Source organism: Perognathus longimembris, chromosome 28 (genome assembly GCF_023159225.1).
Source record: "Perognathus longimembris pacificus isolate PPM17 chromosome 28, ASM2315922v1, whole genome shotgun sequence".
Lineage (NCBI taxonomy): Eukaryota > Metazoa > Chordata > Mammalia > Rodentia > Heteromyidae > Perognathus > Perognathus longimembris.
This window is the reverse complement of record NC_063188.1, coordinates 21,315,933-21,342,573: the sequence shown is the minus strand read 5'-3', so window position 1 is coordinate 21,342,573 and position 26,641 is coordinate 21,315,933. Positions and strand designations below refer to the sequence as shown.

The 26,641-nt window shown below is 36.2% G+C and overlaps 1 protein-coding gene and 1 non-coding gene across 2 annotated transcripts; both read left to right on the top strand.

Annotated features, from left to right (window-relative positions):
• The first annotated feature begins 2,593 nt into the window (after positions 1 to 2,593).
• Positions 2,594 to 26,081, top strand: Sh2d1a (SH2 domain containing 1A). Its single transcript, XM_048336135.1, has 4 exons — positions 2,594 to 2,781; positions 18,131 to 18,194; positions 23,646 to 23,787; positions 25,009 to 26,081. Exons 1-4 carry the CDS (start codon positions 2,645 to 2,647, stop codon positions 25,044 to 25,046), a joined length of 381 nt encoding a protein of 126 aa, XP_048192092.1. The 5' UTR covers positions 2,594 to 2,644; the 3' UTR covers positions 25,047 to 26,081.
• Trnaa-ugc lies at positions 11,337 to 11,408 on the top strand. The gene has a single exon. It is a non-coding gene; the product is annotated as a tRNA-Ala (tRNA).
• Positions 26,082 to 26,641: the final 560 nt, after the last annotated feature.

Genomic DNA, 26,641 nt, shown 5'->3' with positions numbered 1-26,641 from the left:
AGCTTTGAATTTGCTAAAGTCAGATTTTGTACCAGTGTAACATAACAGTGAAGATGTCAGTATTTTTCATCAACACTGCACTAGTGGGCTGGCTCAGCTGTCAGCTCATTTGTGAGATGACAAAGAGGTACTGGATGTGAGGGTTGTACTATTACCTTATAATTTATCTGTTTTTTTTTAAATACAATTTTAGTTGTGCTGAACCCCACTGTACTTGGGAGCTTTGACAGGTGTACTATTTTAGCAACACAGAACAAAACAGAAAGAAAAGAAGAATACATGGTGTGCTTGTGCAGTCACATCTGGGTTTCTCTGTTCTTAAGTGTGTGGATGATTTGTTCAGTTGTTCAGGGACTACAAAAGGTTAGGATTTGTTTTTAACCTGTGTAACACAGAGTGTTCTCACAGTTCACTTGAGAGGTGGGATATTGTTTCTATGGACACATGTAAGAGGATCCTGTTCTATGTCTTATCTTTTCCTACTGGAAAGGTTACCATTATAATTTTTCTGGGCTAACCATTTGCTTGTTTAAAATATGGAGTCCAGAGTAGACTAATTCCTGATTTTTTGTTGTTGTTTGTTTGTTTTTTGGTCAGAAGTGGGGCCTGGGTGCTGTCCCTGAACTCTTTTTGCTCAAAGCTAGTGTTCTACCACTTTGTACCACAGCTCCACTTCTGGTTTTCTGGTGCTTAATTGGAGATAAGACTTTCATAGAATTTCCTGCCCAGGCTGTCTTTCAACAGCGGTCCTCAGATCTCAGCCTCCTGAGTAGCTAGGATTACAGGCCTGAGCCACCACCACCCGGCCTTCTGAAGTTTTGTTTTTTTTTTTTAAAACAGGAATCAGATCAATTTCTTCCTTAACCCAAAGCATTCAAAGGGGGGGGGGGGAGAGAGAGAGAAGAGAGAGAGAGAGAGAGAGAGAGAGAGAGAGAGAGAGAGAGAGAGAGAGTGTGTTGGGCAAAAACATCTGAGGTAGGAAACTGATGAAATAAACTTTGCCCAATCCCCCAGAGCCATATGAGAAGCCAGTGTGTCATTCTGGTTATCACCTCAATCTCATTTGAGTTTTCATTCTTAGTGTAGAAAATGACTGTAGGAAACTTTTGTTTACACTTTAGTTTCTAAGGGTGAACGCTTTTCAGTCAAGAAGCTGTTTCCCAGTGTTTTCAGGACAGTGAAGGGATAGTACCTCCCTATGTGCTTAGTCTTTCCCTTTCTGCCTCTCCCTCAATATGAATCAAACCACTCTGCCTCATGCTTTCCACAGTTTTACTCCAGAAAAAAATAGAGGAAGCTGTTTGGGAAACATAACTTAGCACATTTTGAAATAAATGCAACACTACTTCAGAGAAGGAAATGTTGAACTTTTTTTGCTAAATTAATGAAAGTTTGTAAAAAATCAATTATCAAAAATCATTCTCCAGAACCAAGAATAAAATGTACATAGCATGGGGCCAGATGCTCAGGTAATAGAGCACCAACTTGTGTCTAAAATATTAGACCCCAAGTTCAAGTTCTGGTCCTGGCAAAAAGGTACATTACAATGATCAATACTTGCACAATGACTTAAAAGAGATTTTTATGAACATCGTGTTAAAAATCAAGCCCTGTATATCAGAGAACACATACAAATCCTCATAAAGACAAAACACCAACTTCACATAATCCTTTCTCTCATCTAGAACTTATCAGATAAATCTGGGACATCTTTGGATACAACATTGGGAGTTTTGTACTTCACCCAGTACTTTGGGATCTTGGATAAGGTGGTAGGGGGAAAAAGCAGTATTTGGGGATAGGCATCGGTGGCTCATGCTTGTAATTCTATTCAGGAGGTCAAAATTTTAGGATTGTTGTTTGAATGCAACCAAGACAGAAAATTCGATGAAACTCTTATGTCCAATTAACAATGGAAAAGCTGGAAGTGGAGCTGTTGCTCAAGTGATAGAGCACTAGCCTTGTGCAAAAAAGCTCAGAGTCTGTGACAAGGCCCTGAGTTCAAACCCCAAGTCTGCAAAAATCCCAAAACACCCAGAAGTGGAGTTCTGCATGTTAATAATTTTAGTGGTCTTTGAGCTTTTGGTCTTTCTACATCAGTTTCATTTTGTCCTATGGGGTGACACGTACATTTGTCTATATCAACTCCTTTGGAAACAAGTTTAGCCATCCTTGGTGGCTCTAAGGGTGGCAGAGGTGAGGTTGGGGGGCAGGAGGGGAGGACAGAAGAGTGATCAAAGACTAACAAAATCGGTTTGCATTACCAGTAGAACTCAAATCTGAGATTCTTCCAAGGTTTTTGTCCTTTCCACTTGAACCCTGTACTGGCAATTGAGCAGATGATGAAATGCCCTGGCAGTTTTTATGGGACATTAGTTGCTAAATTGCTGAGTTGGTTTTAATTGAAATGTGAGAAGACAAGTAGACAACATCCTGTTCTTTGGGCTCTCTCTCTCTCTCTCTCTCTCTCTCTCTCTCTCTCTCTCTCTCTCTCTCACACACACACACACACACACACACACACACATCTGGCTGAATTGGTAGTCAGGTGGCTGATTTGTGTTTAGCAGCAGCAGCAGCAGCAGCAGCAGTGGCACTTCCTTTTTACTGTCTCCTTCATCGGCCCTCTTGAATCCATCCAGCCATGGAGGCAGTGACTGTGTATCATGGCAAAATCAGCAGGGAGACTGGGGAGAAGCTACTGCTTGCCAGGGGACTTGATGGCAGTTATTTGTTGAGAGACAGCGAGAGTGTTCCAGGAGTATACTGCTTGTGTGTGCTGTGAGTACATTGGGGTGGTAGCCTGGCTACATATGTGGCCTGGGGCTGCAAGGGTGGGGGCAGTATATGTAGGAAGCTTTTAGCCAAGGCAGGAGGAGGCACAGGTGGCAGGAGCTCATGAAGGCCTCTTCCTCTTCACACCCATGGCCCTAGGACTTTCTTAGATTGTGCTGAGGCTGTAGTGATCATGTATTGGGCTAGGTCATCACTAGTGATTTCATTCCTTGGGGTTCCTGCTCTCTCCTAAAGGGCTTGAAGGCGGCTTTTGTGGACTGTGTGGAATGCCCTTCTGAGTGTGAAAATGTGGCCTGGAATTTTCCTTCACTCTGAGAATGATCACGACTCTGGATAACTTTTGATCTCTGGTAGAGACCGTGCGGAGAGTCCTGGGATGGTGTGATTTGATATCATCAGCTCTTTAGAGAAAGGAAGGTCTCTCCTCAGCATTCTAAAAGCAGATTTGGACATTCTATCCCAAAGGAAGAGAGCAGTAAATTCAGCGGAAGAGGCAAAGTAAGAAATGGAGCCCATTACTTTAAGAATATAATACCAGTTAGATCAGGATGCTGAGGTGTGTGTGTGTGTGTGTGTGTGTGTGTGTGTGTGTGTGTGTGTGTGTGTGTGTGTGTGTGCGTGTGTAAAGCTGCCTTTCTGGATCTGCTGAGTTGGTTTCCATTGCTGGAGTTGTGTAAGCAGTTTCAGAAGTATGATCCTTTTCAATAAAAGCCAGAAATGACAAGATTTGTAAAGAGCATGGCGGGAGAACACCCTTGTTATGATTCAGTCTTGCCCTTTGCTTATGCAGTTTTGAATAAGATGTTCCTGCATCTTCGCTCCAGACCTCCAGAGGCAGGCAGATCTGAGGCTTACTTTTGTAGAAATAGATGTCATGTGTGTGATACCAGCACATGAATCTTGGAGTTCCTTAATATTGTTATTTATCAAATGGGCATCATTTTAGAACCTATGTCATGAGGATGAAATGCTATGATGTATGTAAGAAGGTGAGCATTGGACCAGACACAGTGCATGCTCTAAGCTATTGGCACTATTATTACATTTTTTATCTTTTCAGAGGATATATTTTAGTACTTGTTGAGACATTTCTGAAGGTGGATCCAGTTAGAGCATTGTCAGAAGGATAAAAATACCCAATCCTGCCCATTAAATTCTAGACAGAAACAAAACAAAGGAAGATTTTGGGTAGTGAGTTCAATACTTGATGATTCTTTCTGGATGAAAGAAGGAAGAATATACTGACACTAGTGTTAGAGGATTTTCATTTTATATTTCTTGAATTGGGCACCAGTGGCTCATGCCTGTAATCTTAGCTACTCAGAAGGCTGAGATCTAAGGATTGCTGTTCAAAGCTACCCTGGGAAGGAAAGGCTGTGAGACTCTTATCTCCAATTAACCACCTAAAAAACAGAATTGCAGCTGTGGCTTAAGTAGTACAGTGCTAACATTGAGGACAAAAGCTCAGGCATATCTCTGAGCTATTGAGTAGCTCAGGTCCTGAGTACAAACCCCAGGAGTGTCACCAAAATAAAAGTTGTCTTGTTTGTGGTAGTTCTAAGCTCATGTGAAATAATTTTATCACAAAAACTTGAAAGAAAATAAGTGGAAGCCATTGAATTTCTTGGACTTAATTTCTATGTGTATGTGTAAGTATATGCCTGGAAGTGGAGCCCAGGGTCTCAGGTGCTCTACATACATCTCCAGCCCCAGTCTGGATCTTTCATTTTGCTTATATGGTTGATTGTTTTCCCAAATGAAACCCAAAAGAGCAAGGAAAGCCAACTGGGATTCTGAGGCTTCATAATATTCAATGCATATCCTATGAAACTAGGAAAATTGAGGGAAGGATTGGGTTGAAAGGGATAGGAGAAAATTCTAGAAGAAGTGGCATTGATAAAAATGCATTGCAATTAAATATATATATACTATATAATATTATGTAGTATGTAGCATGTATAGTATATATTATGTACATATACATAATATATTATACATATGCATATATATCTATCTATATAATTTTTTAAAAGAAGACTGAATGAAAGGAGCTGCTTTAGGAACGCTAACAAAGCTGGGGAAAGCAGTCTTTGACCTTGAGGTAAATGTGAAGGTTCACAAGAAGAGTGAATAGGGGAGAGAGAAGAGCAGACACTGTGTGACAGATAGACTTAAGGCTTCAGCCTCACTGGTCCCCCCCACATTCCTGAAGCACTTATGGTCTCTACTTTCAAATGTACATTCAATTCACACAGTAAGTGTGAAATTCTCAAACGTTCAAGTTGCTACCCAAAGTGGCTTTCCTTCTCTATGGACAGGTCCTCAGGAAGTAGCACAAAATAGTAGGCAAGTTGGGAGTTCCCTTCCTGTCTTTTGAAAGGTACCCTAGAGCTTCAAAGACTTTAATGTGATAGCCAGACTGTTGCAGAGGGAAGTCACAAGGACACATGGCCTTCTATTTCTTCACCTTTTAGAGCTAAGTGTCCCTTTAGATACACATAAGCATTTTGTTACCTCTTATTGGTACTACACTATAACTACAGAAAATTGTTTTGGAATAATCTATGTAATTCGTTTGAAAAGCAAAACACTGATGCTTGTGATATACACTAGACAGAATGTAAATGATGTTGTATGTGCATGGACAATGAGGTATAACAAATGTTCATTGATTGCAGAGTTGACTCGATGGTTTCTTATTCTTTTGTGGGTGAGCTTTAGTTTTTGTGATTTTACTGTAGAGATAACATATGTCATAGGTCTTTCAGACTATACTTTACGTTGTACTTCCAAACCTGGCTTGTCCCTTTGTTCAGTTCTAAACGTCTCAGTCATGGTTTTCAGATATAGCCCTTTCGTCTATTCAGTTTTAGAAAGTAGAATCTCATAAAGTAAAATGGAAGCTTTTCATTTATATACTTGTTTACCTTCATTTAAAGTGAGAAGTTTTGGGCTGGGGATATGGCCTAGTGGCAAGAGTGCCTGCCTCATATACACGAGGCCCTAGGTTCGATTCCCCAGCACCACATATACAGAAAACGGCCAGAAGCGGCGCTGTGGCTCAAGTGGCAGAGTGCTAGCCTTGAGCGGGAAGAAGCCAGGGACAGTGCTCAGGCCCTGAGTCCAAGGCCCAGGACTGGCCAAAAAAAAAAAAAAAAAAAAGTGAGAAGTTTTTCTTTCAATTATTTTCTCTAAATCTAGATTTTTTGTATAAGCCTATTAAAAATAATTCATTATACTTATTCGTGATAGAAAAATTGGAAAAACACAGAGAATGGAACCAAAGGAGAAATCATCTATAATTTTACAACCTAAAGAAAACTACTGTTTTTAGTGAATTTCTTGCATTTATTGTTAGTGTGTATATGCTTTCATCATATATTTTGCGGTATTACCCATTTAGTATGAAAAAATCCTCATACATAATATTCTTAAAAAATAATTTTAAGGCCAGGTGCCCATAATTCATGCTTGTAATCCTAGCTTCTCAGGAGGGTTGAGATCTGAGGATTGTGGTTCAGAGTCAGCCTGGGCAGAAAAATCCATGAAACTCCTATCTTTAATTAACCACCAACAAGCTGGGAGTGGAGGTGTGGCTCAAGTGGCAGAGCACTGACCTTGAGCAAAATAGCTCAAGAACAGTGCCCAGGCACATAATTCAAACCCTAGGACCAGCACCAACACAAATACGATAATTTTAAGGCAGTTTAAAGGCTGTGTGATAGTTCAAATAGTTATTGAATATATATTTTGACGTATATAATACATATACAACATAATATATAATGATATATAATCTTTTTGATGTTCATACCATTCCGTTTTAAGATTATTAATTCTACCGTAGTTATATTTCAGAGTATTAATATTTTCTTGCTTCCGTGACTATTTCCTTATGTAATTTCTAGGTTGAAAAATACAGTTTAGGATTCATTATACATATATGATTATTACATTAAGCTCCAAAATGGTTATTCCGATTTATATTTTTATCAGATAGGCACTTTCCCTAAAATCTGGTAATCTTGTTAAAAATAATTCTACTTCAAATTTGGTGTCATATTACTTATTTTGTCTTTACAATTATGTATTTTTCACATTTTAGATTCCTTTGATTAGCAATTGCCATTTTGCATGATTATTAAACGGTTCTACTTCTTAACTTATGAAATGAATTGGCTCATTGTGTTTGGCTATGTGTGTACTTTCTCACTTAACAATTTATATTTTACTGTTTTTTTAATGCATTATAATCTTTTTGTATACGAACCTTTCATCTCCTGTATTCCTTTGTCTTTTTTGGGGTGGTAGTACTAGAGCTTGAACTCAAGGCCTGCCTCTTTTGCTTGGCTCTTTTGCTCATGGCTGGTAGTTTACGACTTGAGCCATACCTCTAGCCTTGTTTTTTCTTTTAGAGATGAAGTCCTTTTTTCTGCCTGGACTGGCTTTGAAGTGCAATCTTCTGAACCTCAGCCTCCCAAATAGCTAGGAATAGAAGTGTAAGCCACTGGGACCTGTGTGCTATTACTTTTTTTTTTGACACACAAGGTTTTTTAACTTTTTTACATCTGGGGATGTAGTTCAGTGGAAAAGCACTTGTCTAGTACCCACAAGTTCCTATGTTCCAGCCCTTACACCACAAGAAAGTGAACATTTTAGTAGCCAAATTTGTCACTCATTTTCTTTGTTTTTGATTTCTTTATCTCTCAGTTTAGGAAGTCTTTTCTCCTTCAGAGATATTGTAAAACTTCATTTCAGATTCGTAACAACTTTGTTTTGGTCATTTACATTTAACCCTTTAATTCCATTTGGAATTTGATTGTTATGCAGATAAAGGATCTGATCTGGCTTTCCCTATACCCAGCAATTGTTACAGTGCAATTCATTAACAAGAACTTCCATTGTGCATTGGCTTGTTAGACCATATAGTAAAATAATATTATATGTGCTTAACAGTTATTCTTTCTGAGCTATATCTTTTGTCCCAACGGATCTATTTATCCTTATACAGGTAGCATTATAATATAATAATGTTTATTTAAAAGTTATTTTCTATTTTTATTGGTTCTTTGAGGTGAAATCTAAAATAATTTTGTTAAATTAATAAATTTTGCTGGGATTGCATTACATTCATTAATAAATTAAGGAGAAATTGTCTTAAAAGAATTTACTCTTTCCTTCCAAATACATGTCTCTTGTTATAACTTTTCATTCATAATTATCAATAGATATTTTGTTTACTTTCTGTAGGTCTTGAATGCTTATCTATATTTATTGTGTAGATGAAAGGGCGTGTCATATTTTTATCATAAAGGAATCTGTTTCCATTATATTTTCTGCTAAATAGAAAAACTCTGATTTATGTACTGGTATTCCTCTGGTATACACAGTACTCTTATTAAGGCAAATATATTTTCAAATTTGTTGTCTTTAGTCTCTGGTTTCTTATCACTGAGGTACATATATGTCCTTACTTTTTCTCCATTCTCAACCTCCATGTAAACAGCCATTCGGAAAGTCCTAATTATTCAGTGGGATTGATTGATGGTGAGAATAGGAAAACTAATTTAAAATATTTCAAGAATTAGTTTCTAATAATTAGCTTATTTCTGAAGTTAACATCCTTCTGTACATATCTGACTGTTACTTATCTAATGGACGGGTGGTAAGAACAAATGCTATTAAAATTCTTTTGCCTCAAGGACACATAATGAAGTCATTTGACATATATGTCCTCAGATAAAAAGCATAATTATCTTTTTACCCTTTAAGATTTAAAGGAATTACTGGAAATAAAGTGCCTGTCAAACAACTGTACTAAAGAAATGGAGGAGGAGCAGTACAAAATAAAATTCCAACTTATCATTTGTCATAGAGGGGAACAGTGTCGAAAATAACTTCAAAAACTTCATATTCAAGCTTTATTTAGCATGAAATTAAAACTTAATTTTGCTCTTTTTATTTTTTGGTGCCAGTCTTTGGGCTTGAACTCAGTGTTTGGGTGCTGTCCTTGAGCTTTTGTGCTCAAGAATAGTGCTCTACCACTTCTGGAGTTTTTGTGTGTGTGTGTTTCCTGCTGGTGCTGGCTTCAAATCTCAATCCTCAGATTTCAGTCTCTTGAGTTACTAGGATTACAGGCATGAGCCACCAGTGCCTGATATAATTCTAAAATTCCATTTGGTAGGAGTATTGTTGACATGTCTTCATGATAAGTCACCAAAGTGATTTCAGATTTTCTGGATACAAATTGTTAGTGGTAGGTAGAGTGACCCTGAAATCCAGCCTAAGATTAAATTTACCACACATAAACTGTCAAATGAAAAATTCTCAGGCAAATAAACTAAGTTCTGACTCTGGCTGACAATGTGAAATTGAAGTTGCAAGATTACTTTGAAGATGTAATTTAGTTTTTAGCAAAGATTGAGCCTGGCCTTGAGGAGGCCTTCTCCTTCCAGGTTATCCTTACCTGGCTTTTCCTTTTCAGCTCACTTCCTTATCCTCTCCTTCAGTGGACAGTTAGTCCAACTGCCTTTAGGATCAATCGGTTAATTTATTCCTTCTAAAAGAATCTGGGGTAACTCAAAGCTTCCAGCCAGACCATCTGAACATGTATCCAATTCCCATCCTAATCTAGCTATTCTACTATGGGCAAGTTACTCAAACTTCATGTGCTTCAGATTTTTTTATCTATAAAATAGGCAATGGTCACTGACCCAGATTAATATGTGTTGTACACATAAATTGACATGTTGAATTGATATCTCTTGTAGTTGTTTGAAGAAAAATTTAAAAACACACAATGGTAATAATAATAATCATAAGAATTATTCTATGAGTTCATATTTAATATGTGTTTGTTAACATAAATAAAAACCTATACAAGATACAGTACAAAATTAGATAGTCAGGGGGTGGAGATTTAGCTCAGTGGAAGAGCACTTGCCTGGCAAGTCCAAGGCCCTAAGTTCAGTCTTTAGCTCTGCAAAAAAAAAAGAAGACAATAATGAATGTACATGAATAAAATGTTTATACAAGTTTAGGAACAAATTTGCTTATTTTCATGATGCATCAAAACTAGTATCATGTAGTTTTACTGCTCTTCTTATAACAGAATGACTTTTGGTTATTCTGAAAACTGAAATTTACCCTGAAAGATTAAAGTTTGGGTCACAGGAACTTCAGAAATATTTTGAATCAATGGTGACGGTTTTTCATAAGACATTTTTTCTCTGGACATAGAATATTTATTTAAAATCAGCCATGTAATTATGTCTTGGTTTTGTACAAAGCATTTATGCCATGTAAACATAGAGGTCTTGTTTTATCTTCAGTGTCACGAAGAAGTCAGGTATAGCTAAACATTTTCTTTTGAGTAGTCCTTGAAGTGGTATAATGAAGGAATTGATGTGGTTTTGTTAGTTTGAAACAAAGATCTGTCCTCGACACTGACCCATTAAGAAAATAATAAGGGGGTTGGGAATATGGCCTAACAGTAGAGTGCTTGCCTCATATACATGAAGCCCTGGGTTCAATTCCTCAGCACCACATATATAGAAAAGGCCAGAAGAAGCTCTATGGCTCAAGTGGCAGAGTGTTATCCTTGAGCAAAAAGAAGCCAGGGACAGTGCTCAAGCCCTGAGTTCAAGCCCCAGGACTGGCAAAAAAAAAAAAAGAGAAAATAATAGGTTGGGTGGCTTTTTTCTTGTATATTTGTAATTTGAACACTTTTGAAAAAAAGGCTTAGGGACAGCTTTTGATGAAATAAAGACAAATTTCAATATCAACAAAAAGTAGATAAATACTTACCTTTTAGACATTAAAATGAAAAATATTGGTTATTAAAATAATGGCAGCAATTTGGACTACTCTTCTTTTTTGTACCAATTACTCATTTTCTTTTATTTTTTTATGAGAAATTTAAAATTCCAGACTCATGAAGTCCACAAAAGCATTTTAATAAGAGCCAGAGGAAATATAATCCTAAAAGATATGTAACAATTTTTAACAAATTATGTTTTTTCTTATGTGTGATTTGTAAAGCTCCAAATTGCAGTTTTCTTTCTTCTTTAAAAATGCTTTTGTCCAGGTGCCAATGGTGTATGCCTGTAATTCTAGCTGCGCAGGAGGCTGAGATCTGAGGACTGTGGTTCAAAGCCAGTCTGGGGAGGAAAGTCTGTGAGACTTCAATCAAATCCCAGGAAAAGTGACAGTGGCAGCAGCACGAGCCTGGAGCAAAAGGAGCTCAGGGACGCGGTGCGCAGGCTCTGAGTTCAAGCCCCAGGACTGGGGGAAAAAGTCTCCCAGACGCTGTTTTTTTAGTGGTTAATTGGAGATAAGATTCTTACGGGCTTTCTTGCCGGGGCAGGCCTCGAAACTACCACCTCCGATCTAAGCCTGTTGTGTGGCTAATCTTATGGGCGGCAGCCTTGGGGCAGTCGGCCTATAGGCCCACTTCTGGCCTATAGGCCCACTTCTGGCCTGTAGCCCCACTTCCGGTTTTGTATGGTTAATTGGAGGTAGAGAGGAAATGCTTTCTGTGTGGGGGTGTAGCTCAGTGGTAGAGCGCGTACTTTGCACATACGAGGTCCTGGGTTCGATTCCCGGCACCTCCATTTCTTTTTATTTATTCTCAACTGCCTGCCTATGTCTACATTTCACGATTGAATCTTCAGAAACATATCCTGGATTTTACAAGACTATTGACATTTCTAGCCATTTAAAGTAATAAATATCGAATTCATATCTTACCTTTTTGTTCCTCTATGGAGAAATAAATGTTGGGGTAGGAAAAAAAATGTCATGTGCTGTTGGCTTTTGCCTGTAATTCTAGCTGCTCAGTCGGCTGAGATCTGAGGATTCCTGTTTGAAGCCAGCTTAGCCAGGGAAGTCTTTATCAGAACTTTGGATTCCTAACCCTCAGAGTGGTCATATTAGGAGATAGTACTTTAAAGAGTTGATTGGGGATGAAAGTGGTGTTACATGATTGAACCCAGGGCTTGACATTTACTGGACAGGTGCTCATAACACTTGAGTCACAAACTCTCTTCTAAATCAATTTGGGGGGCTATTTTTTTTTCTGATCCTTGGGTGTGAACTCGGGTCCTGGGCACTGTCCCTGAGCTTTTATGTTCAAGGCTGGTGCTCTACCACTTGATCGGTACTTCCATGTCTGGCTTTTTGGTGGTAAATTGGAGATAAGTCTCAGGGACTTTCCTGCCCAGGCTGGCCTCAGATCAGCCTCCTGAGTAGCTAGGATTATAGACATGAGCCCCTGGCTTCCTTTGTGGTTTTTGTTTTTTTTTTAACTTGCTATTTCTTTTTTATTTATTTATTTTTTTTCAAATTTTTATTATCAAACTGATGTACAGAAAGGTTACAGTTTCATACATTAGGCACTGGATACATTTCTTGTACAGTTTATTACCTTGTCCCTCATACCCCCCTCCCTCCTCACCCTTTCCCTCCTCACCCTTTCCCTCCCCGCTCCCCCCCGCCCAGGTGTTCAGTTCACTTACACCAAACAGTTTTGCAAGTATTGCTTTTGTAGTTCTTTGTCTTTTTTTACCCTGTGTCTCTCAAATTTGGTATTCCCTTTCAATTTCCTACTTCCAATACCAGTATACACGGTTTCCAATATACTCAGATAAGATTTTTAATGGGGTTATGTCCTTTTTGCTGAGTTTTATGAGTTCCTTATGTATTTTTGGACATGTATCCCTTACCAGATATGTGGTTTGCAAATGTTTTCTCTCATTCAGTAGGTAGTCTAATAATGGTAAATATTCTCTGACTGTAAGGAAGCTTTTGGTATTGATGAAACCCCATTTACCTATTTTCACTTTTGTCACTTCTGCATTTGGGGTCATGTATAAAAATGATTACCTTATTTTGAGTAATCATTCCTTATTTCTGCATACTTAGGTAATTTCCATTTCCACCATTAGAATAAAACTACTATAAAATTTGATGTGAAATTCCTTTTTGCTTTTGACATGTTTCCTTAGAGTGTATGAAGATAAGCAAGGTTATTTGGTCAAAATATAATAATATTTTATTTCCCACAATAGTAATTTTTCTAGAGACAGAGGGTATGGGTAGTTGGAAATAGGATATTCAATATTTTTTATTACTTTTATAATATGAAATTAGTGTTTCATAATTCAAGTTATGAAAAATAAAATGAAATATTTGGTGGGAGGAGAAAGGAGAAATGGTTCAGAAACTTTTCTATAAAGGCTGAAACAATTGAATTTATTTCAACATAAGCTGGAGGTCCAGCTTATGTTAAAATAAAAATGCATTTGTTTGCTATTGTCTTTTAAGCATTATCTTTAAGTAGTTGTAGAATGGTGCCTCAATCTAAAATTTCATTTTTAAGCCATAGCCTGACAGTCTACTGGGAAGGTTGTACAGAAATGCCTTTGATGGCTGAAATAAACCAGCTTGGTGTCAAGAGATTTTGCCATCAATATTCCCAGTGAGTGTGGAACTCTGTGCCTCCATTTTAATCAGTCCTTTTGGTAACTTTCATGTTTACACGAGTCACCTGAAAATCTCCTTAAAATGTCATTTTGATTCAGTAGGTCTGAGGTGAAACAGGAGATCCTACAATTCTCACAAGCTCCTAGCTAATGACAATGTGGATACACTAGGAACACAATTTGAGTTGTGACATTTTAGATCTTTTCTATCCGTGACAAATTGTAACCAGGGGTGGTTGGAGCAGGGGGTTCTTAGTTATTTACTTTGGCTACTTAAAACTGCTCACTTATTTGACTGATGAAAATATTTTGTTTTTTTTTTTTTTTCAGAAATGCAAGGGGTTGGTACAAAGGGAAATTTTATAACATTGCATGCATTAATTATGAGAAATTTTATATGTCATTGAAACCAGGTTGTTCGGAGACTGAGGGAGGTAAGAACTTTTGAAGTGGTAGTCAGGTTCCTGCTGCTTAACTGAAACTGAGATAAGATCAGATTCGTTAGGAAACAATTATCAAAACAGTCTCATTTATTTTGACTAAGTAAGAAAGAATGATGGTAAGGAGAGATTCAATGTATGATTTTTAGAGACCATGAATGTGGGAGATGGGTTACTAACATTTTGCTTCTATCATCACTGAGATTTTTAAATGGGGCTCTACATCACCCTTAATGCTACTGAATTATTTCCATTAGTCACTTCTCCTTAGGAAAGTGGAACTAAGGACCTGTGCTATTTTGCTTTGTCCATCTCCATTTTGCTATGTGGTTTTTAGAAAGTCTCTTTAGCCTGCTGGATGTTCCCATGGTGAAAAATGGAAATCAAATCTTTTGCCTTGTTCCCTGTAGAGTGTTTAACATAAATCAGGGGTTGTAAGTACATTTCAATTGCTTCAAAATCAAGATTTTAACAGTATAATGCAATGTATTTCTATTTATTCATCATTTTAGATACAGTCATATAACAAGCTAGTTTCCATACAATCTAAATAGTCTGCAAATGTTTCTAACATAATGAAACATTTCCAGTGATCATGTCAGTAGTTAAACTGACCTTTTTTTCAGTGTCACCAAGTGTACCTGATTACACTACTTAAAGTTTTTTTATTCTTTATATAATAAACACTAATGCATACAGATTGAAGGTATGGTAATTTAATCCACACATTCAAAAACTTAATTCTAAAGGGAATTAAGTGAAATATGACCAATGACTTAAGTATACATGCCGTATTTGTAATTCTTTAGCATCATCTTTGTTTTTTTAAGTGTAAACACACTGATTTTAAACAGAGTTTTGTATGACTTAACCAAAGATCTGTATGAATCCAAATTTATGCTCAAGAGCAGCAACTGCAAAATGTATCAAATATAAAATCATACGTGAATATTATAAATTATATACATGTATTTAAATGCCATGTCATACCCTGTTAATATGTATAATTCTTAATACAAGAATGAAAAAATTAAACTTATCAATAGAAGTAAAAAATAAATATAAAATCATAGTGATTTATATTCAAATTTAAAATTTGAAATAAATTATAAAGTTTACTTTTCTAAAAAGTAAGAGTTTAAGTAAATAGTGAAAAAGTAGTATTGCTAATCATCAAGGAAATGCAAATAAAAAACACATAAGCTATCACCTCACGCTAGTAAGAATGAGTATTATCAAAAGGACCTAAAATTATAAGTGTGGGCAAAGATGCAGAGTAAAAAGAGCTCTTGCATACCACTGGTGAGAATGTAACTTCTGACCTGGATGGAAAGCAATATTAAAGTTCTCAAAAAAAAACCTTGCCTAGTGGCAAGAGTGCTTGCCTCGTATACAGGAGGCCCTGGGTTCAATTCCCCAGCACCACATATACAGAAAATGGCCAGAAGTGGCGCTGTGGCTCAAGTGGCAGAGTGCTAGCCTTGAGCAAGAAGAAGCCAGGGACAGTGCTCAGGCCCTGAGTCCAAGCCCCAGGACTGGCCAAAAAAAACCAACAACAACAACAACAAAAAACTAACACAACACAAAATACACACTCAAAACCAATTCAGTATGACCATACTTTCCATCAGTTCCACTAGTGAGTACTAATATAAAGGAAATAAAATCAATGTGTTGAAGAGGCATTTGGATTTTCAGGTTCATTTCAGTGCTATTCATCATAACCAAGATGGAAAGTATCCATAAACTGATGAGTAGACAAAGCAAATGTAATACACACACACATGCACACACATGTGCACACACACCGTGCCATACTATTCATCTTAAAAAGAATGAAAATTCACCATTTGTGAGGTTACCAGAGTCCAAGGAGAGTAGAAGTGAGATTGGGATGGAGGAGGAGAGGCATTAATTTATACTTAAATAGGAGTGAGACTTTCTGGTGTGTTACTTCACAGTTGGGTGGTAGATAATAATAATTTATAACAGATTTTAAAAAGCTAGAAGTTTTGAAAGATTTTTACACAAGGAAATGATTAGCATTTAAGGAGATAGACAATACATATCTATATCACAATATCATATTACCCATTTCTATTTAATTTTTACATTTTCATTAATAAAATGTTTTAGAAATTTATTAGGAAAATTAGTATGACCATGCATCCTTAAATATAGTAAATAAATAGTGTCAATTTCAGGGTGTAGGTCAGGAGGTGTTGTGCTACAGTCACACTTTTGCTGGTTGACATTTGGTCTGGTTTGGTTACTTCTCAAAGTCTCAGTTTCTGGGGCTGGGAATATGGCCTAGTGGCAGGAGTGCTTGCCTCCCATACATGAAGCCCTGGGTTCGATTCCCCAGCACCACATATATAGAAAAAGCCAGAAGTGGCGCTGTGGCTCAAGTGGCAGTGTGCTAGCCTTGAACAAAAAGAAGCCAAGGACAGTACTCAGGCCCTGAGTTCAAGCCCAGGACTGGCAAAAAAAAAACAAAACAAAACAAAATCAAAGTCTCAATTTCCAAATCTACAGAATAAATTCCACAATGAAAAGCTCAAAGGATTCTGAGGGGCCCAAAGGTGTTAGTGCATGTACAATGGATTCAATTGTGTTCTCTCAAAATTTATATGCTTAAACCCTTACCCTGCTGTACCTGTATTTGGAGATAGGACCTCTAGGAAGTAATTAAATCCACTAGAGTTCGTTAAGATCTCTAATCTGGTAGATTGGTGACTGTATAAGAAGACAAAGGATACATGAATAAAGAAGAGGCCAGGCTATCTGCAAGCCAAGAGAAGAGGCTTCAGAATGAAACCAACCCTGCTCATACTCTGATTTTGAACGTGTAGCTTCTAGAACTATAAAACATACTTTTCTGTTGTTTAAGTGATTCATAAAGTGGTATATTTCATGGCAACACAACAGACAATTACAGCATATAAAACTCCCAGCCTAGAGTAGAAATCAATTATCCATATAGGTAAATACATATAAACTGAGTAATGATGAGAATGCTTATTCTCGCTCTAAAAAACTGCTTTCAAGTACATTATCAATATGCTTTTTTCATTAAATTAAAAAAAATTTCATCAACATATAATAATGTCCATATTTCTGGAAAGCAATGTGCTATTTCAAATATATGTATAATGTTTAATAATTAGATTAGGGTAGTTAGCATGTCCATCACCTCAGACATTTATCATTTCTTTGTGTTGAGAACATTTTGAGCCTTGCCCAATAGTTACTTTGAAAGACACAATACAATTTCTGCCAGTGATAGTTATGCTACTGTTCTATAGGACATTTGGATTTGATCCTTCCCTTCGTCCAGGCCCTGTAGCAATTAACCATCCTCTCACTCTAGTATCTGGTAACCACTATTTTCCTTTATACCTCTTGAGGTCAATTTTGTAGCTTTTACATGTAAGTGAGAATGTGTGGTTTTTGTCTGAGTCTCACATTATTCACAAAGTTTTGTAGTCTCATCCACATTGCTGAAAATAGCAGAATTTCATTCATTTTGTGGCTGGATAATATTACATGGTACAATCCTCCTTTTAAATGCAAATTACTATTACCACTACATTAAAATATATTATAAACTCATAGTAACACTCTATTACTATATATTCTAATGGTTATGTGACAAGAATAGAGTTGTATTACATAATATATTGTTATTGTAATATTGCTTTTTATAATAAATATTATCCATATTACTATCATTTTAAGGGGTAATGGTAAGTGCCTTATACCAGTGAAATGTTTTTGCCCTAAGATGCTATATGAGCCAGGTGCTGGTGGCTCATGCCTGTGATACTAGCTATTCAGGAGGCTGAGATCTGAGAATTGCAGGTCAAAGATAGCCCTGACAGGAATGTCTGTGAGACTCTTATCTCCAATTAATGACCAGGAAACTGGAAGTGGCGCTGTGGCTCAAAGTGGTTAGAGTGCTAGCCTTGAGCTGAAGAGCTCAGGGACAGCTCCCAGGCCCCAAGTTCAAGCCCCATAACCTAAAACAAAATGAAACAAAACAATAGAACTCCTAAGATGCTATATGTACTTAAAAATAAGAATTTGGTTTGTTAAAACTATTTAATAATTCATGATTATTGTTAATTACAACAAGTCTGAGTGTCTTTTTGTTTAGTCTGTCAGCTAGACCAATCTTTGGGGGTATTAATTGCCATATTTAGAAAACTGAAAAGATAAAGAAGATTTACTTGAAAGTGTGATTAGGGTATAATAATGGCTTTGTTTCCTATGAATATAATAGAACTGTCTATGTGCATCCTATTTTATGTAACCTTTATATAGACTAGTAAGCTCAAATTTAGAGTTCAGATTTCAAGTTCTTACTACATTGTTTTGGAATTTTTCAGTAATAGAAATTTATTTTTTTCACAGGTATCAAGGTTATATTTATACATACAGAGTATCCCAGACAGAAACAGGCTCTTGGAGTGCTGAGGTACAACTACTTTGTTTATATTTATTTCCGTGTGTATCAGGGAAGTCTTTGAAATTTAGATTTGCTTAATAAAAGAAAAATCATATCACACAATAACAAAATGTTCCCTATATATAAATCCATCAAGTTCCTTTCCAAAGTTGTTCAAGGATCATTAAGAAACCCCTAGGGAATTTTGGTTCAAGTTTTAGCCAGCCACCATTATGTAGGATGGTATGAATTTGGGGAAACATAAAGAATTGATGGATTGTGTTCAAGTTCTAGCTCCTATAGGAAAGTGTAAAAAAGCAGATTAAATCATTAAATCAGACTTAATTTGCTGAATGATACTGTTATGAGTACTGGTATCATTGTATCTTAAAAATAGGATTACTATTTGTAAGTGTCCATAATATCTTTGAGGAGATGAAATGTAAAACTCATTAGTGAAAGTCCTTGTTCACTGCTGTGAATTTCATCAGTTTCCAGCGCTGATTTCCTCCTCCTCTTCAACATGTTTGTGATTTGGGGCAGGCTACTTTTTTAAACATTTAATTAAAAAATTATCTTTAAGTATTGTATAACAGTGTTTTCATACTCCATTTTATTTGTTTATTGTCAGTTGTGGAGCTTGAACTCTGGGCCTGTGTGCTGTCCCTCCAGTCAATCCACAGCGCCACTTCCTATATTTTAATATATGAATACAATGCATCTTTTTCAATAAAATGTTTTTTGTTTGTTTTTGTTTTGCCAGTCCTGGGGCTTGAACTCAGGGCCTGAGCATTGTCCCTGGCTTCTTTTTACTCAAGGCTAGCACTCTACCACTTGAGCCACAGTGCCACTTATGGCTTTTTCTGTATATGTGGTGCTGAGGAATCGAACCCAGGGCTTCATGTACTTCAAGCACTCTACTACTAGGCCACATTCCCACAATAAAATGTTTTTATCAAATAATATTATTGAAAGGTATTATGCAATCTACTTTTGGTCAGAGAGTAAGCAGTTCACACTTGTATGGGGCAAGGAAATTAACTTTCAAAGAAATTTTAGATTTTTCTGAAAAAAGAAGAGGCCAAGGTGATGCAAATGTGCTTTCTTTAAATTCTAAACAATAAAATAAAATGTGAACATTTCAGCAACTAAAGAGAAAAATGCCCCTAACCCCAGTACGTTTGTAGACCTCATTAAATTTTTCTACGTGTTATTCTAGTCTTTTGGAAAATCAGTAAAAAAGCACCTTTATCAGTACCACCATTGTCTCCCATAACATCTATACCAAACCTACCCATCCCCTCAAGTTACCTGATTCTGTTTTCACCTATATACATTGAGTGTGGCAGGTTACTTTTTGGTGATCTGATTTCTTCATCTGCAAAATGAAGCTAAAAACAGTCCTTTACTAACAGGACTTAGAGGAGTAAATGAGATAATGCATGTAAAGCAATTCTTAGCTACAGGGCCAGGCACAAAAAGGCACATTCCTGAACAATGTGATTGCATATAGTCAGCTCAGTGCTATGTTACTTACAACAAGAATTTGAAAAAGGAAGGGTTTCCCAAGTAATTGGGAATTTCCCAAGTAATTGCTGCTGTGTGGGGAGTCAGGACCCTCAGTGGAGTGATGTTGGAAAGATTTTGTGCAGTTGGAATAGAGAAGTAGAGATGTATTGTTTTGAAGCTATTGTTTGCTAAATTTTGATGAGTTTCTACCTTGGGCTACCTGTGGGTTTGCAGGAGAGGAGGAGGTAAGTGGCTTCAGTCTGAGCAGATTGCTTTTCCTTTGCTTATAAACCAAGACTGTAAGGTTTCTTTAGGACAAAGAATTGTTGAGGTTTGAAAACATTTGAAAATCATCATATCATTACAAGAAGTGCTTCAAGAGTGAAATCGAATCCTTTGGACCTGGGTTATATGCTCTATCATACCTTACTAGTCATTGAAGTCTCTCCAACTGAAAATTTCAACCTGAAGTGCTTTCTCTGGTTTCTAACTGCTTAAAAAGTCAATCTTTTATAATGAAAACATTTCATTATTAGCTTGTGTAAACATAAATGTTAGTTTCAACCTCTATTAGTAACTTAATGTATGCATTTAAAACCCTCTCAAGTCTACACTCAAAGATTTAAAATAACTCTATGCTTTACAAGTACAGCAATGATCTGAAAGGTGCAAATGTGAGGTTGTACATATTTAGATCTACGAAGGTGGAACATATTTTCAAGCATATTATTATTTTAATTTAGATTTTTGAGATAAAATCAAAGGGTACCCAGTTATCCTGAAACTTACTGTTACTCAGGCTGGTTTCAAATTTAAATTGAAATCATTGTACTTCAGCCTTCTAAGTGCTAAAATTACAGATAGGGACTACCATGCATTCTTACTTTACATCAGAATAATGAACTTTATAATAGGAAATAATGGAAAAGCAGTGCCATTTCTAATGAAAACAATTTATCCTTATTAATTTTTAAATTTCTTTGTAGCACCACAGACATGATTAAATAGTTAAATACAAAATTAAACTTAATTGATCAAGAACTATGTGCAATATATATGTACGTATATGTGCATATATAATATATATACATATATATGTATATGATTCGACAAGAAATAGTCCTCTCTAGAGAATGCCCTTTAGTTGTGGCAGAATATTTTTTGTAGAAAAGATGTTTAGTTTGTAGGATTTAACAACCTTGTTTTAAAGCTTACTTTTCTCTACTTCAAGTACATCATATACAAATGATTACATATTTGTGATCATGGTAAGGAAGAAAGCACTTATTGAATAAAAATGTCCCCCCAGTGACCCTGTATATGTAATAATATTCTAGTTATTTGCACCAAGAGAGTGGAAGACTGATGTGAATGCAAAACAATTCAAATTTTTGAAATACAGATTGCATTTTTTCCTGTTGACTAAATTTGTCTTCTCAGTTATATTTTGCTAAGGTGAATATGAAACTAGTGTGTATTCTCAGAGCTCCTACCACCTGACTGGGAAAAATGCCTCTAGAGCATTTTGAAGACCAGCTGTGATGCAAAACATATTTCCGTGGATAACTAAGCAATGACAGTATGGGAAATATACAAATTGGAGCCGTAACTAATTTGAGGGACAGGTTGGGAGCTGTCAGTGGCAGAATTCTTGTGGCAAATGTGTTTTCAAATTTGGGTAAATGATAGATATTTGTACTGCTTTTTGAAGCAATGTTTTAGTTTCCCACTATTGCAGCAAAAACTATGACAGTAGCATTATATTTTTTTTAGTGCAAAGACTGTTAGAAATCTTGGATAAGTCTGAGATTGGTTTTGGAGAATGAGATGAAATTAAATCTTGGATCTACTTAACTATAAAATAGAAATATTGTATATTTTTAGTTTTATATAGAATTTGAGGTTAAATTACTGCCTAGCATGTTAACTTAGCTCAATTGACTCAGGCTAAAATTTTTGGTGAGTTGTTAGAGAATTCTACATATGGTTAACTGTCATTAATTCATGAATTATCAGCTTATTTTGATGACTTTAGCTTTTTTTTTCTTTTTTGGTGGTGGTACTGGAGTTTAAACACAGAGCCTTCTAGGTTGTGACTCTATCACTGGAAACATTCTTCCAACCTTGACTTTCGCTGATTACTTTGCAGATGGGGTCTTGTGTTCTGCCTGTTTTAGCTTCATACTTCCATCATCCAAATCTCACCTTCTTTAGTAGTGTGGATTACAGGCTTGAGCCACTGGTACCTGGTTAGCCTTTAGGCTTTTGTAGGTATTTGATTCTCAGTAGTTCTGTTGATACTGAACAATTAGTATTGCTAATTTTGTAGCAAAACACTGATCTGTCATTTACTAAGGAAATCCTGCAGCCCAAATTTATTGGTTCTATACATACAGTGCCAGCATTCTTCTCTTGTTAGCATGGATAATCGTGTTAACTGCATGCAAGTTTCCATGGAAATGATGCTTTTTGTGTCTTAAAATGTTTGCAACTTCAGGAGTCTTAGTAGGTGACTCCAGCTACAGGAGAGCATTTTTGGTATAATGCTTATTTGAAACCAATACAGAAGCAATTCTATTGCTGCTGGATGGCTGTGTGATCTTAGGCAAGCTGATTAATTTCCTTTTTCACATCTGTCAAATGATAATAGTCCAATCAGCCAATACTGCCTATCTATGACGAAATAGCTGGGGCAACAGAGGGACAAGTGCTTTGAAAATCAAAAAGTACCCACAGAAAGGCATAGGAGGTATTCTTCTGTGAGACTTCTACTGTCAGCATATGGGTGAATACAGATTTAGAGCTCAGAGAATGTTCGCAGTGCTCTCAATGAAACACCTACTTACCTCAAAGTAGGCAATGACTGAGAGTTACTATGGACAGGGTTCTAGCTGTAGCTCACTGTCTAGTTGATGGAAGTTCACATGACAGTCACCATGTTTTCTTAATAAATACTGAAAGCTAAATCGTTTTTATTGCAAAAAATCTTGTAGCTCGAATAGCTGAAACTTTTTTTTTGTAAAAAAAAAAAAAGACCCTAGTCATTGTTCAGTTGCTCATAGCAATGCTCTTTTATTTTATGTAAATGATAGGTTTGAGATGGTTGCCTAAAGCTTGGCTCATAAGATTTTGTGGGAAATTGTTGATTCCAGGCAGTATCTCTGCAGGGGAATTGATGTCAGGGAAGGAATACATTTTAATAGTTACTGGTAAATAATGATCTAGCTAAAAACAAAGAAGTAAATAAATGAAGGTGACCTTATAGAGTCTTTCATTTCCATGTCGTAGAGAAAAATCTTGTCACTGTAGTACTGACATCAAGAGCCATTTGGGGAAGCATAGGGACATTTCCCAAGGAAAAAAAAATGATCATGAAGCAGGACATATTGTGAGCTGAAGGAGTAACTAGCCATGCGCGTGCTTCATCACAGTCATTTAAAAAATATCTCTGGCATAGTATTTTATATTGTGAAAGGATGTCAGGGAAGAACAGTTGTGAGTTGTTTTTATGTGCGTGCGTGCGTGCGTGTGTGTGTGTGTGTGTGTGTGTGTGTATGTGTGTTTCCTCAGACTTTTTATTAATGACCTGTAGGATCTGGACCTTTTCTATGTTTAACTTCATCCTTCTGTTGCTGAATTCATTGTGGGTAATGGCCTGTATACCCTTAGAGGTTTAGGATGTATGATGGGTAGCAGGCAGGAAGGGCAGGCCTAGGAGGGAGAGCTTGTACAAACTAATGCCACCTCTGGGAGAACTGAAATGACAGCTCATTAGCTCCTCTTGCAGGGAAATTCAGCCAACCAAAGTAAGCTCTTCTGGAGTGTTGTTTTTCCCTTTTCCTTTGTGTTTCCAAATATTTGAACAAGTTATACAAATATTACCTCTCTAAGCATCCCTTGAACATTTTGTAGACCTTTTTTTGGTAGCATTATGAGGTAAGTAAATAATTTGCTTGACCTTTTATTTTCCAGACAGCACCTGGGGTACATAAAAGATTTTTCCGGAAAATAAAAAATCTCATTTCGGCATTTCAAAAGCCAGATCAAGGCATTGTAATACCTCTGCAGTATCCAGTTGAGAAGTCCTCAGCACGAAGTACACAAGGTTCTACAGGTATGGGTTTTTTCCACAGATTATTTTTCACAGAGTTTGAAGGCTCGCAGTTATGAGCCAATCTAGTTATAAACATACAATTATCTAAGAAAAATGTAACAAGGTAGGTGCAGCCAAACATCAAATGAGCAGTGACTGTATGCTATAACTTCAATATGCCACACTATAATCTTTAAATGACACTGCATATATATGAAAAAAAATGGATGAGGCCACAATATTTGAAGCTCTTTTGTTCTATCTTGTTCACTCCAGTCACTGCTATAGAGTATAAACACTATTTCACATCACTAATTCAGACACAAATGATTTAGAAGGTCGGATAATTTGGACAAGATCCTGGCTTTCCTTTGGGTTTTGCCTATTGAACTCTTTTTTCCCTTCAGGAACATAAAAGCTAACGTTAGCTTACTTCATACGACTCTGATTTCTGAATTGATGGTGCTTGAGTGAATGAGTTTTTATTATAGCAAAGGAAATTAAACCAGCAAGCTTTATTGTTCCATAGACACAAATTATTGTATCCTTTTATTGTATGTATGTATTATTGTATTGTTTTATTGTATGCATCATGTTGAAGATTGAAGCTCATATTGGTAGTCTTAGCTACTCAGGGAGATTGAAATTGGAAAGACTAAAGTTTGAGGCCAACTTGGGGAGAAAAGCTTAAGAGAACTTATCTAAAAAACAGCCATGAAAAATCAGAGCTGGAGGTGTGCCTCAAGTAATAGAGGGGCAATCTAGCAATTGTGAGGCTCCGAGTTCAAACTTCAGTACCACACACAAGAAGAAAACCAGTCACTATCTACAGGTGTCTGTTTATTCCAGTGTTGATACCAATCATTTGTTTGGAGAGGCTAGAGGCTATCCTTGAGAAAAATTATTGATATTTATAATAAGAGAAAATGACTTTTTATATCCTTTTTGACAGAGACCCAGTCTGAGGCATAAACTTTGAATTTGACTCAAATGATGAATTAAATTAACAAATAGATATCCTTTATAAAAGTAAATAGAGCTCCAATATAAAAGTTAGTTGATATATTTCCTTTTTACAGTAATCTGTTTTTTATAACTCACTTCTAAATCGTTACTTGAGATATATAATTGGGTTTTATTGTGAGTTTCATATGATTAGAAATTTTACAGGTTTTATTAATATGGAATTTTAATACTTTATAAATTTATCTTTTATTAATTTATATTATTCTTTTGCTTTAGGGAGAAGAGAATCTGATGTCTGCTTGAAAACACCATGAAGAAAAATAGAACACTTTACTGTCAGTAATTTAAATATAGGCTAAATCTTGTGTGTTGTAGATAATATAGTTCAGTGAGCCACAAATGCATTTCTAACTCTATCATAGTCCTATGATGGAAGCATCTAGTCTGATGTTTTAAGCTGAAATGGACCTTGTAAATAATGAAGTGCTTTGAAATAGGGTAGAAAAAAATGATTCCTCAGGTTATTTTTAGTTATTATATTTAAAAAAAAACGAGAGGAGTTAAAACCTACTGAATACTTTATAAAAGATTAATGTCAATTCTTGCCAAATATCAATAAAGCTAATCCTCAGCTTTTGTCAAAAGGACCATTTTTGAAAGGTGAGATACTCTGCGATAGTGATTTTTGAATGTCTCTGATTGTAGGGTGGGAAAGGAGTTATCATGTGCAATGTTGCACTAGCTATGATGTGATAAACTGAGGTTTTGAAGCTGTATGCTTAAACAAGTGCTAGATAAATAGAGAAGAAATTCAGTTGAAATATGAAAGAAACTTGTGTAGAATTCTAGTTTTGGACATACAATGTACAAACCAATCTAGAGTTGAAAGTCCTTTAATTTATGATGCTCTAATGTTTGCTATATTTGATACTACAGGTGGGTGGCCTGATGAAGTGGACTTTTCTTCTTTACATTTACCTATGCCCCAGTTTCTATTACCTATAAAGTGTCATTTGGAAGGGAATCTTGAAGTTTATCATTACATAAATTAATTTTAAATTTTCTGACTAATTGAAACTTAAATGAGAGTCCGAATTATACGCGGCATTTTCCCCCTGATGTATTTTCATACTTTTTGAGTGATTATATGCCAAGTTGCTTCAGGCCTTCCAGAATTCATTCACTCGTTCAACAGTGTAATAGGTCACTGGGGATAGAGAAGTAAAAGCACTTATTTGCTGGTTTTAAGTAGTCCACCGTACACTTGGACAAACAACAACAATAAAAAGTAACAAAAGGAAAGGACAAAAATAACTATAAAAGTTGATAAGTACACAAGTGAGGTTTCCAATGTGTCTTTAGAGACAGTTGAGTTGACATATAGGAAAAGATTATATTTGACTGTAAACTAGCATATTGAAAAATCTGGGCTGTACATGAATTTGTGGGCTTGGTTAATAGTTAGCTCCTGACAGACATAGTTACTCTTTGTCCCCGAGCATTTGCTATGGATGGCAGAGCAGTGCAAAGGTAGGGTATAATCACTGTAGTACAGTGTGGGCAGTTCAAAATTTCTTGAAGTAATAAGCACCACTTTAACTTGTAAAGGAATTCAGAAACCTACTTTTAAAGTAAAATGATTTTAATGTCTCAAATTTGTTAATTCTGAAACAATCCTACATATATGAGTGATGTTTGCATGTTCCTTTGTGAAAGTCATTTTTTGAAGAAAGCATTCTGCTATCAGTGGTGTTTCACACTTTAATAAAGTATCTGAAAACTTTATCTATCTACTTGTTTTTTGCCAGTCCTGGGGCTTGAACTCAGTGCCTGAGCACTGTCCCTGGCTTCTTTTTGCTCAAGGCTAGCACTCTAGCTCTTAAGCCACAGTGCCACTCTGGCCTATTCT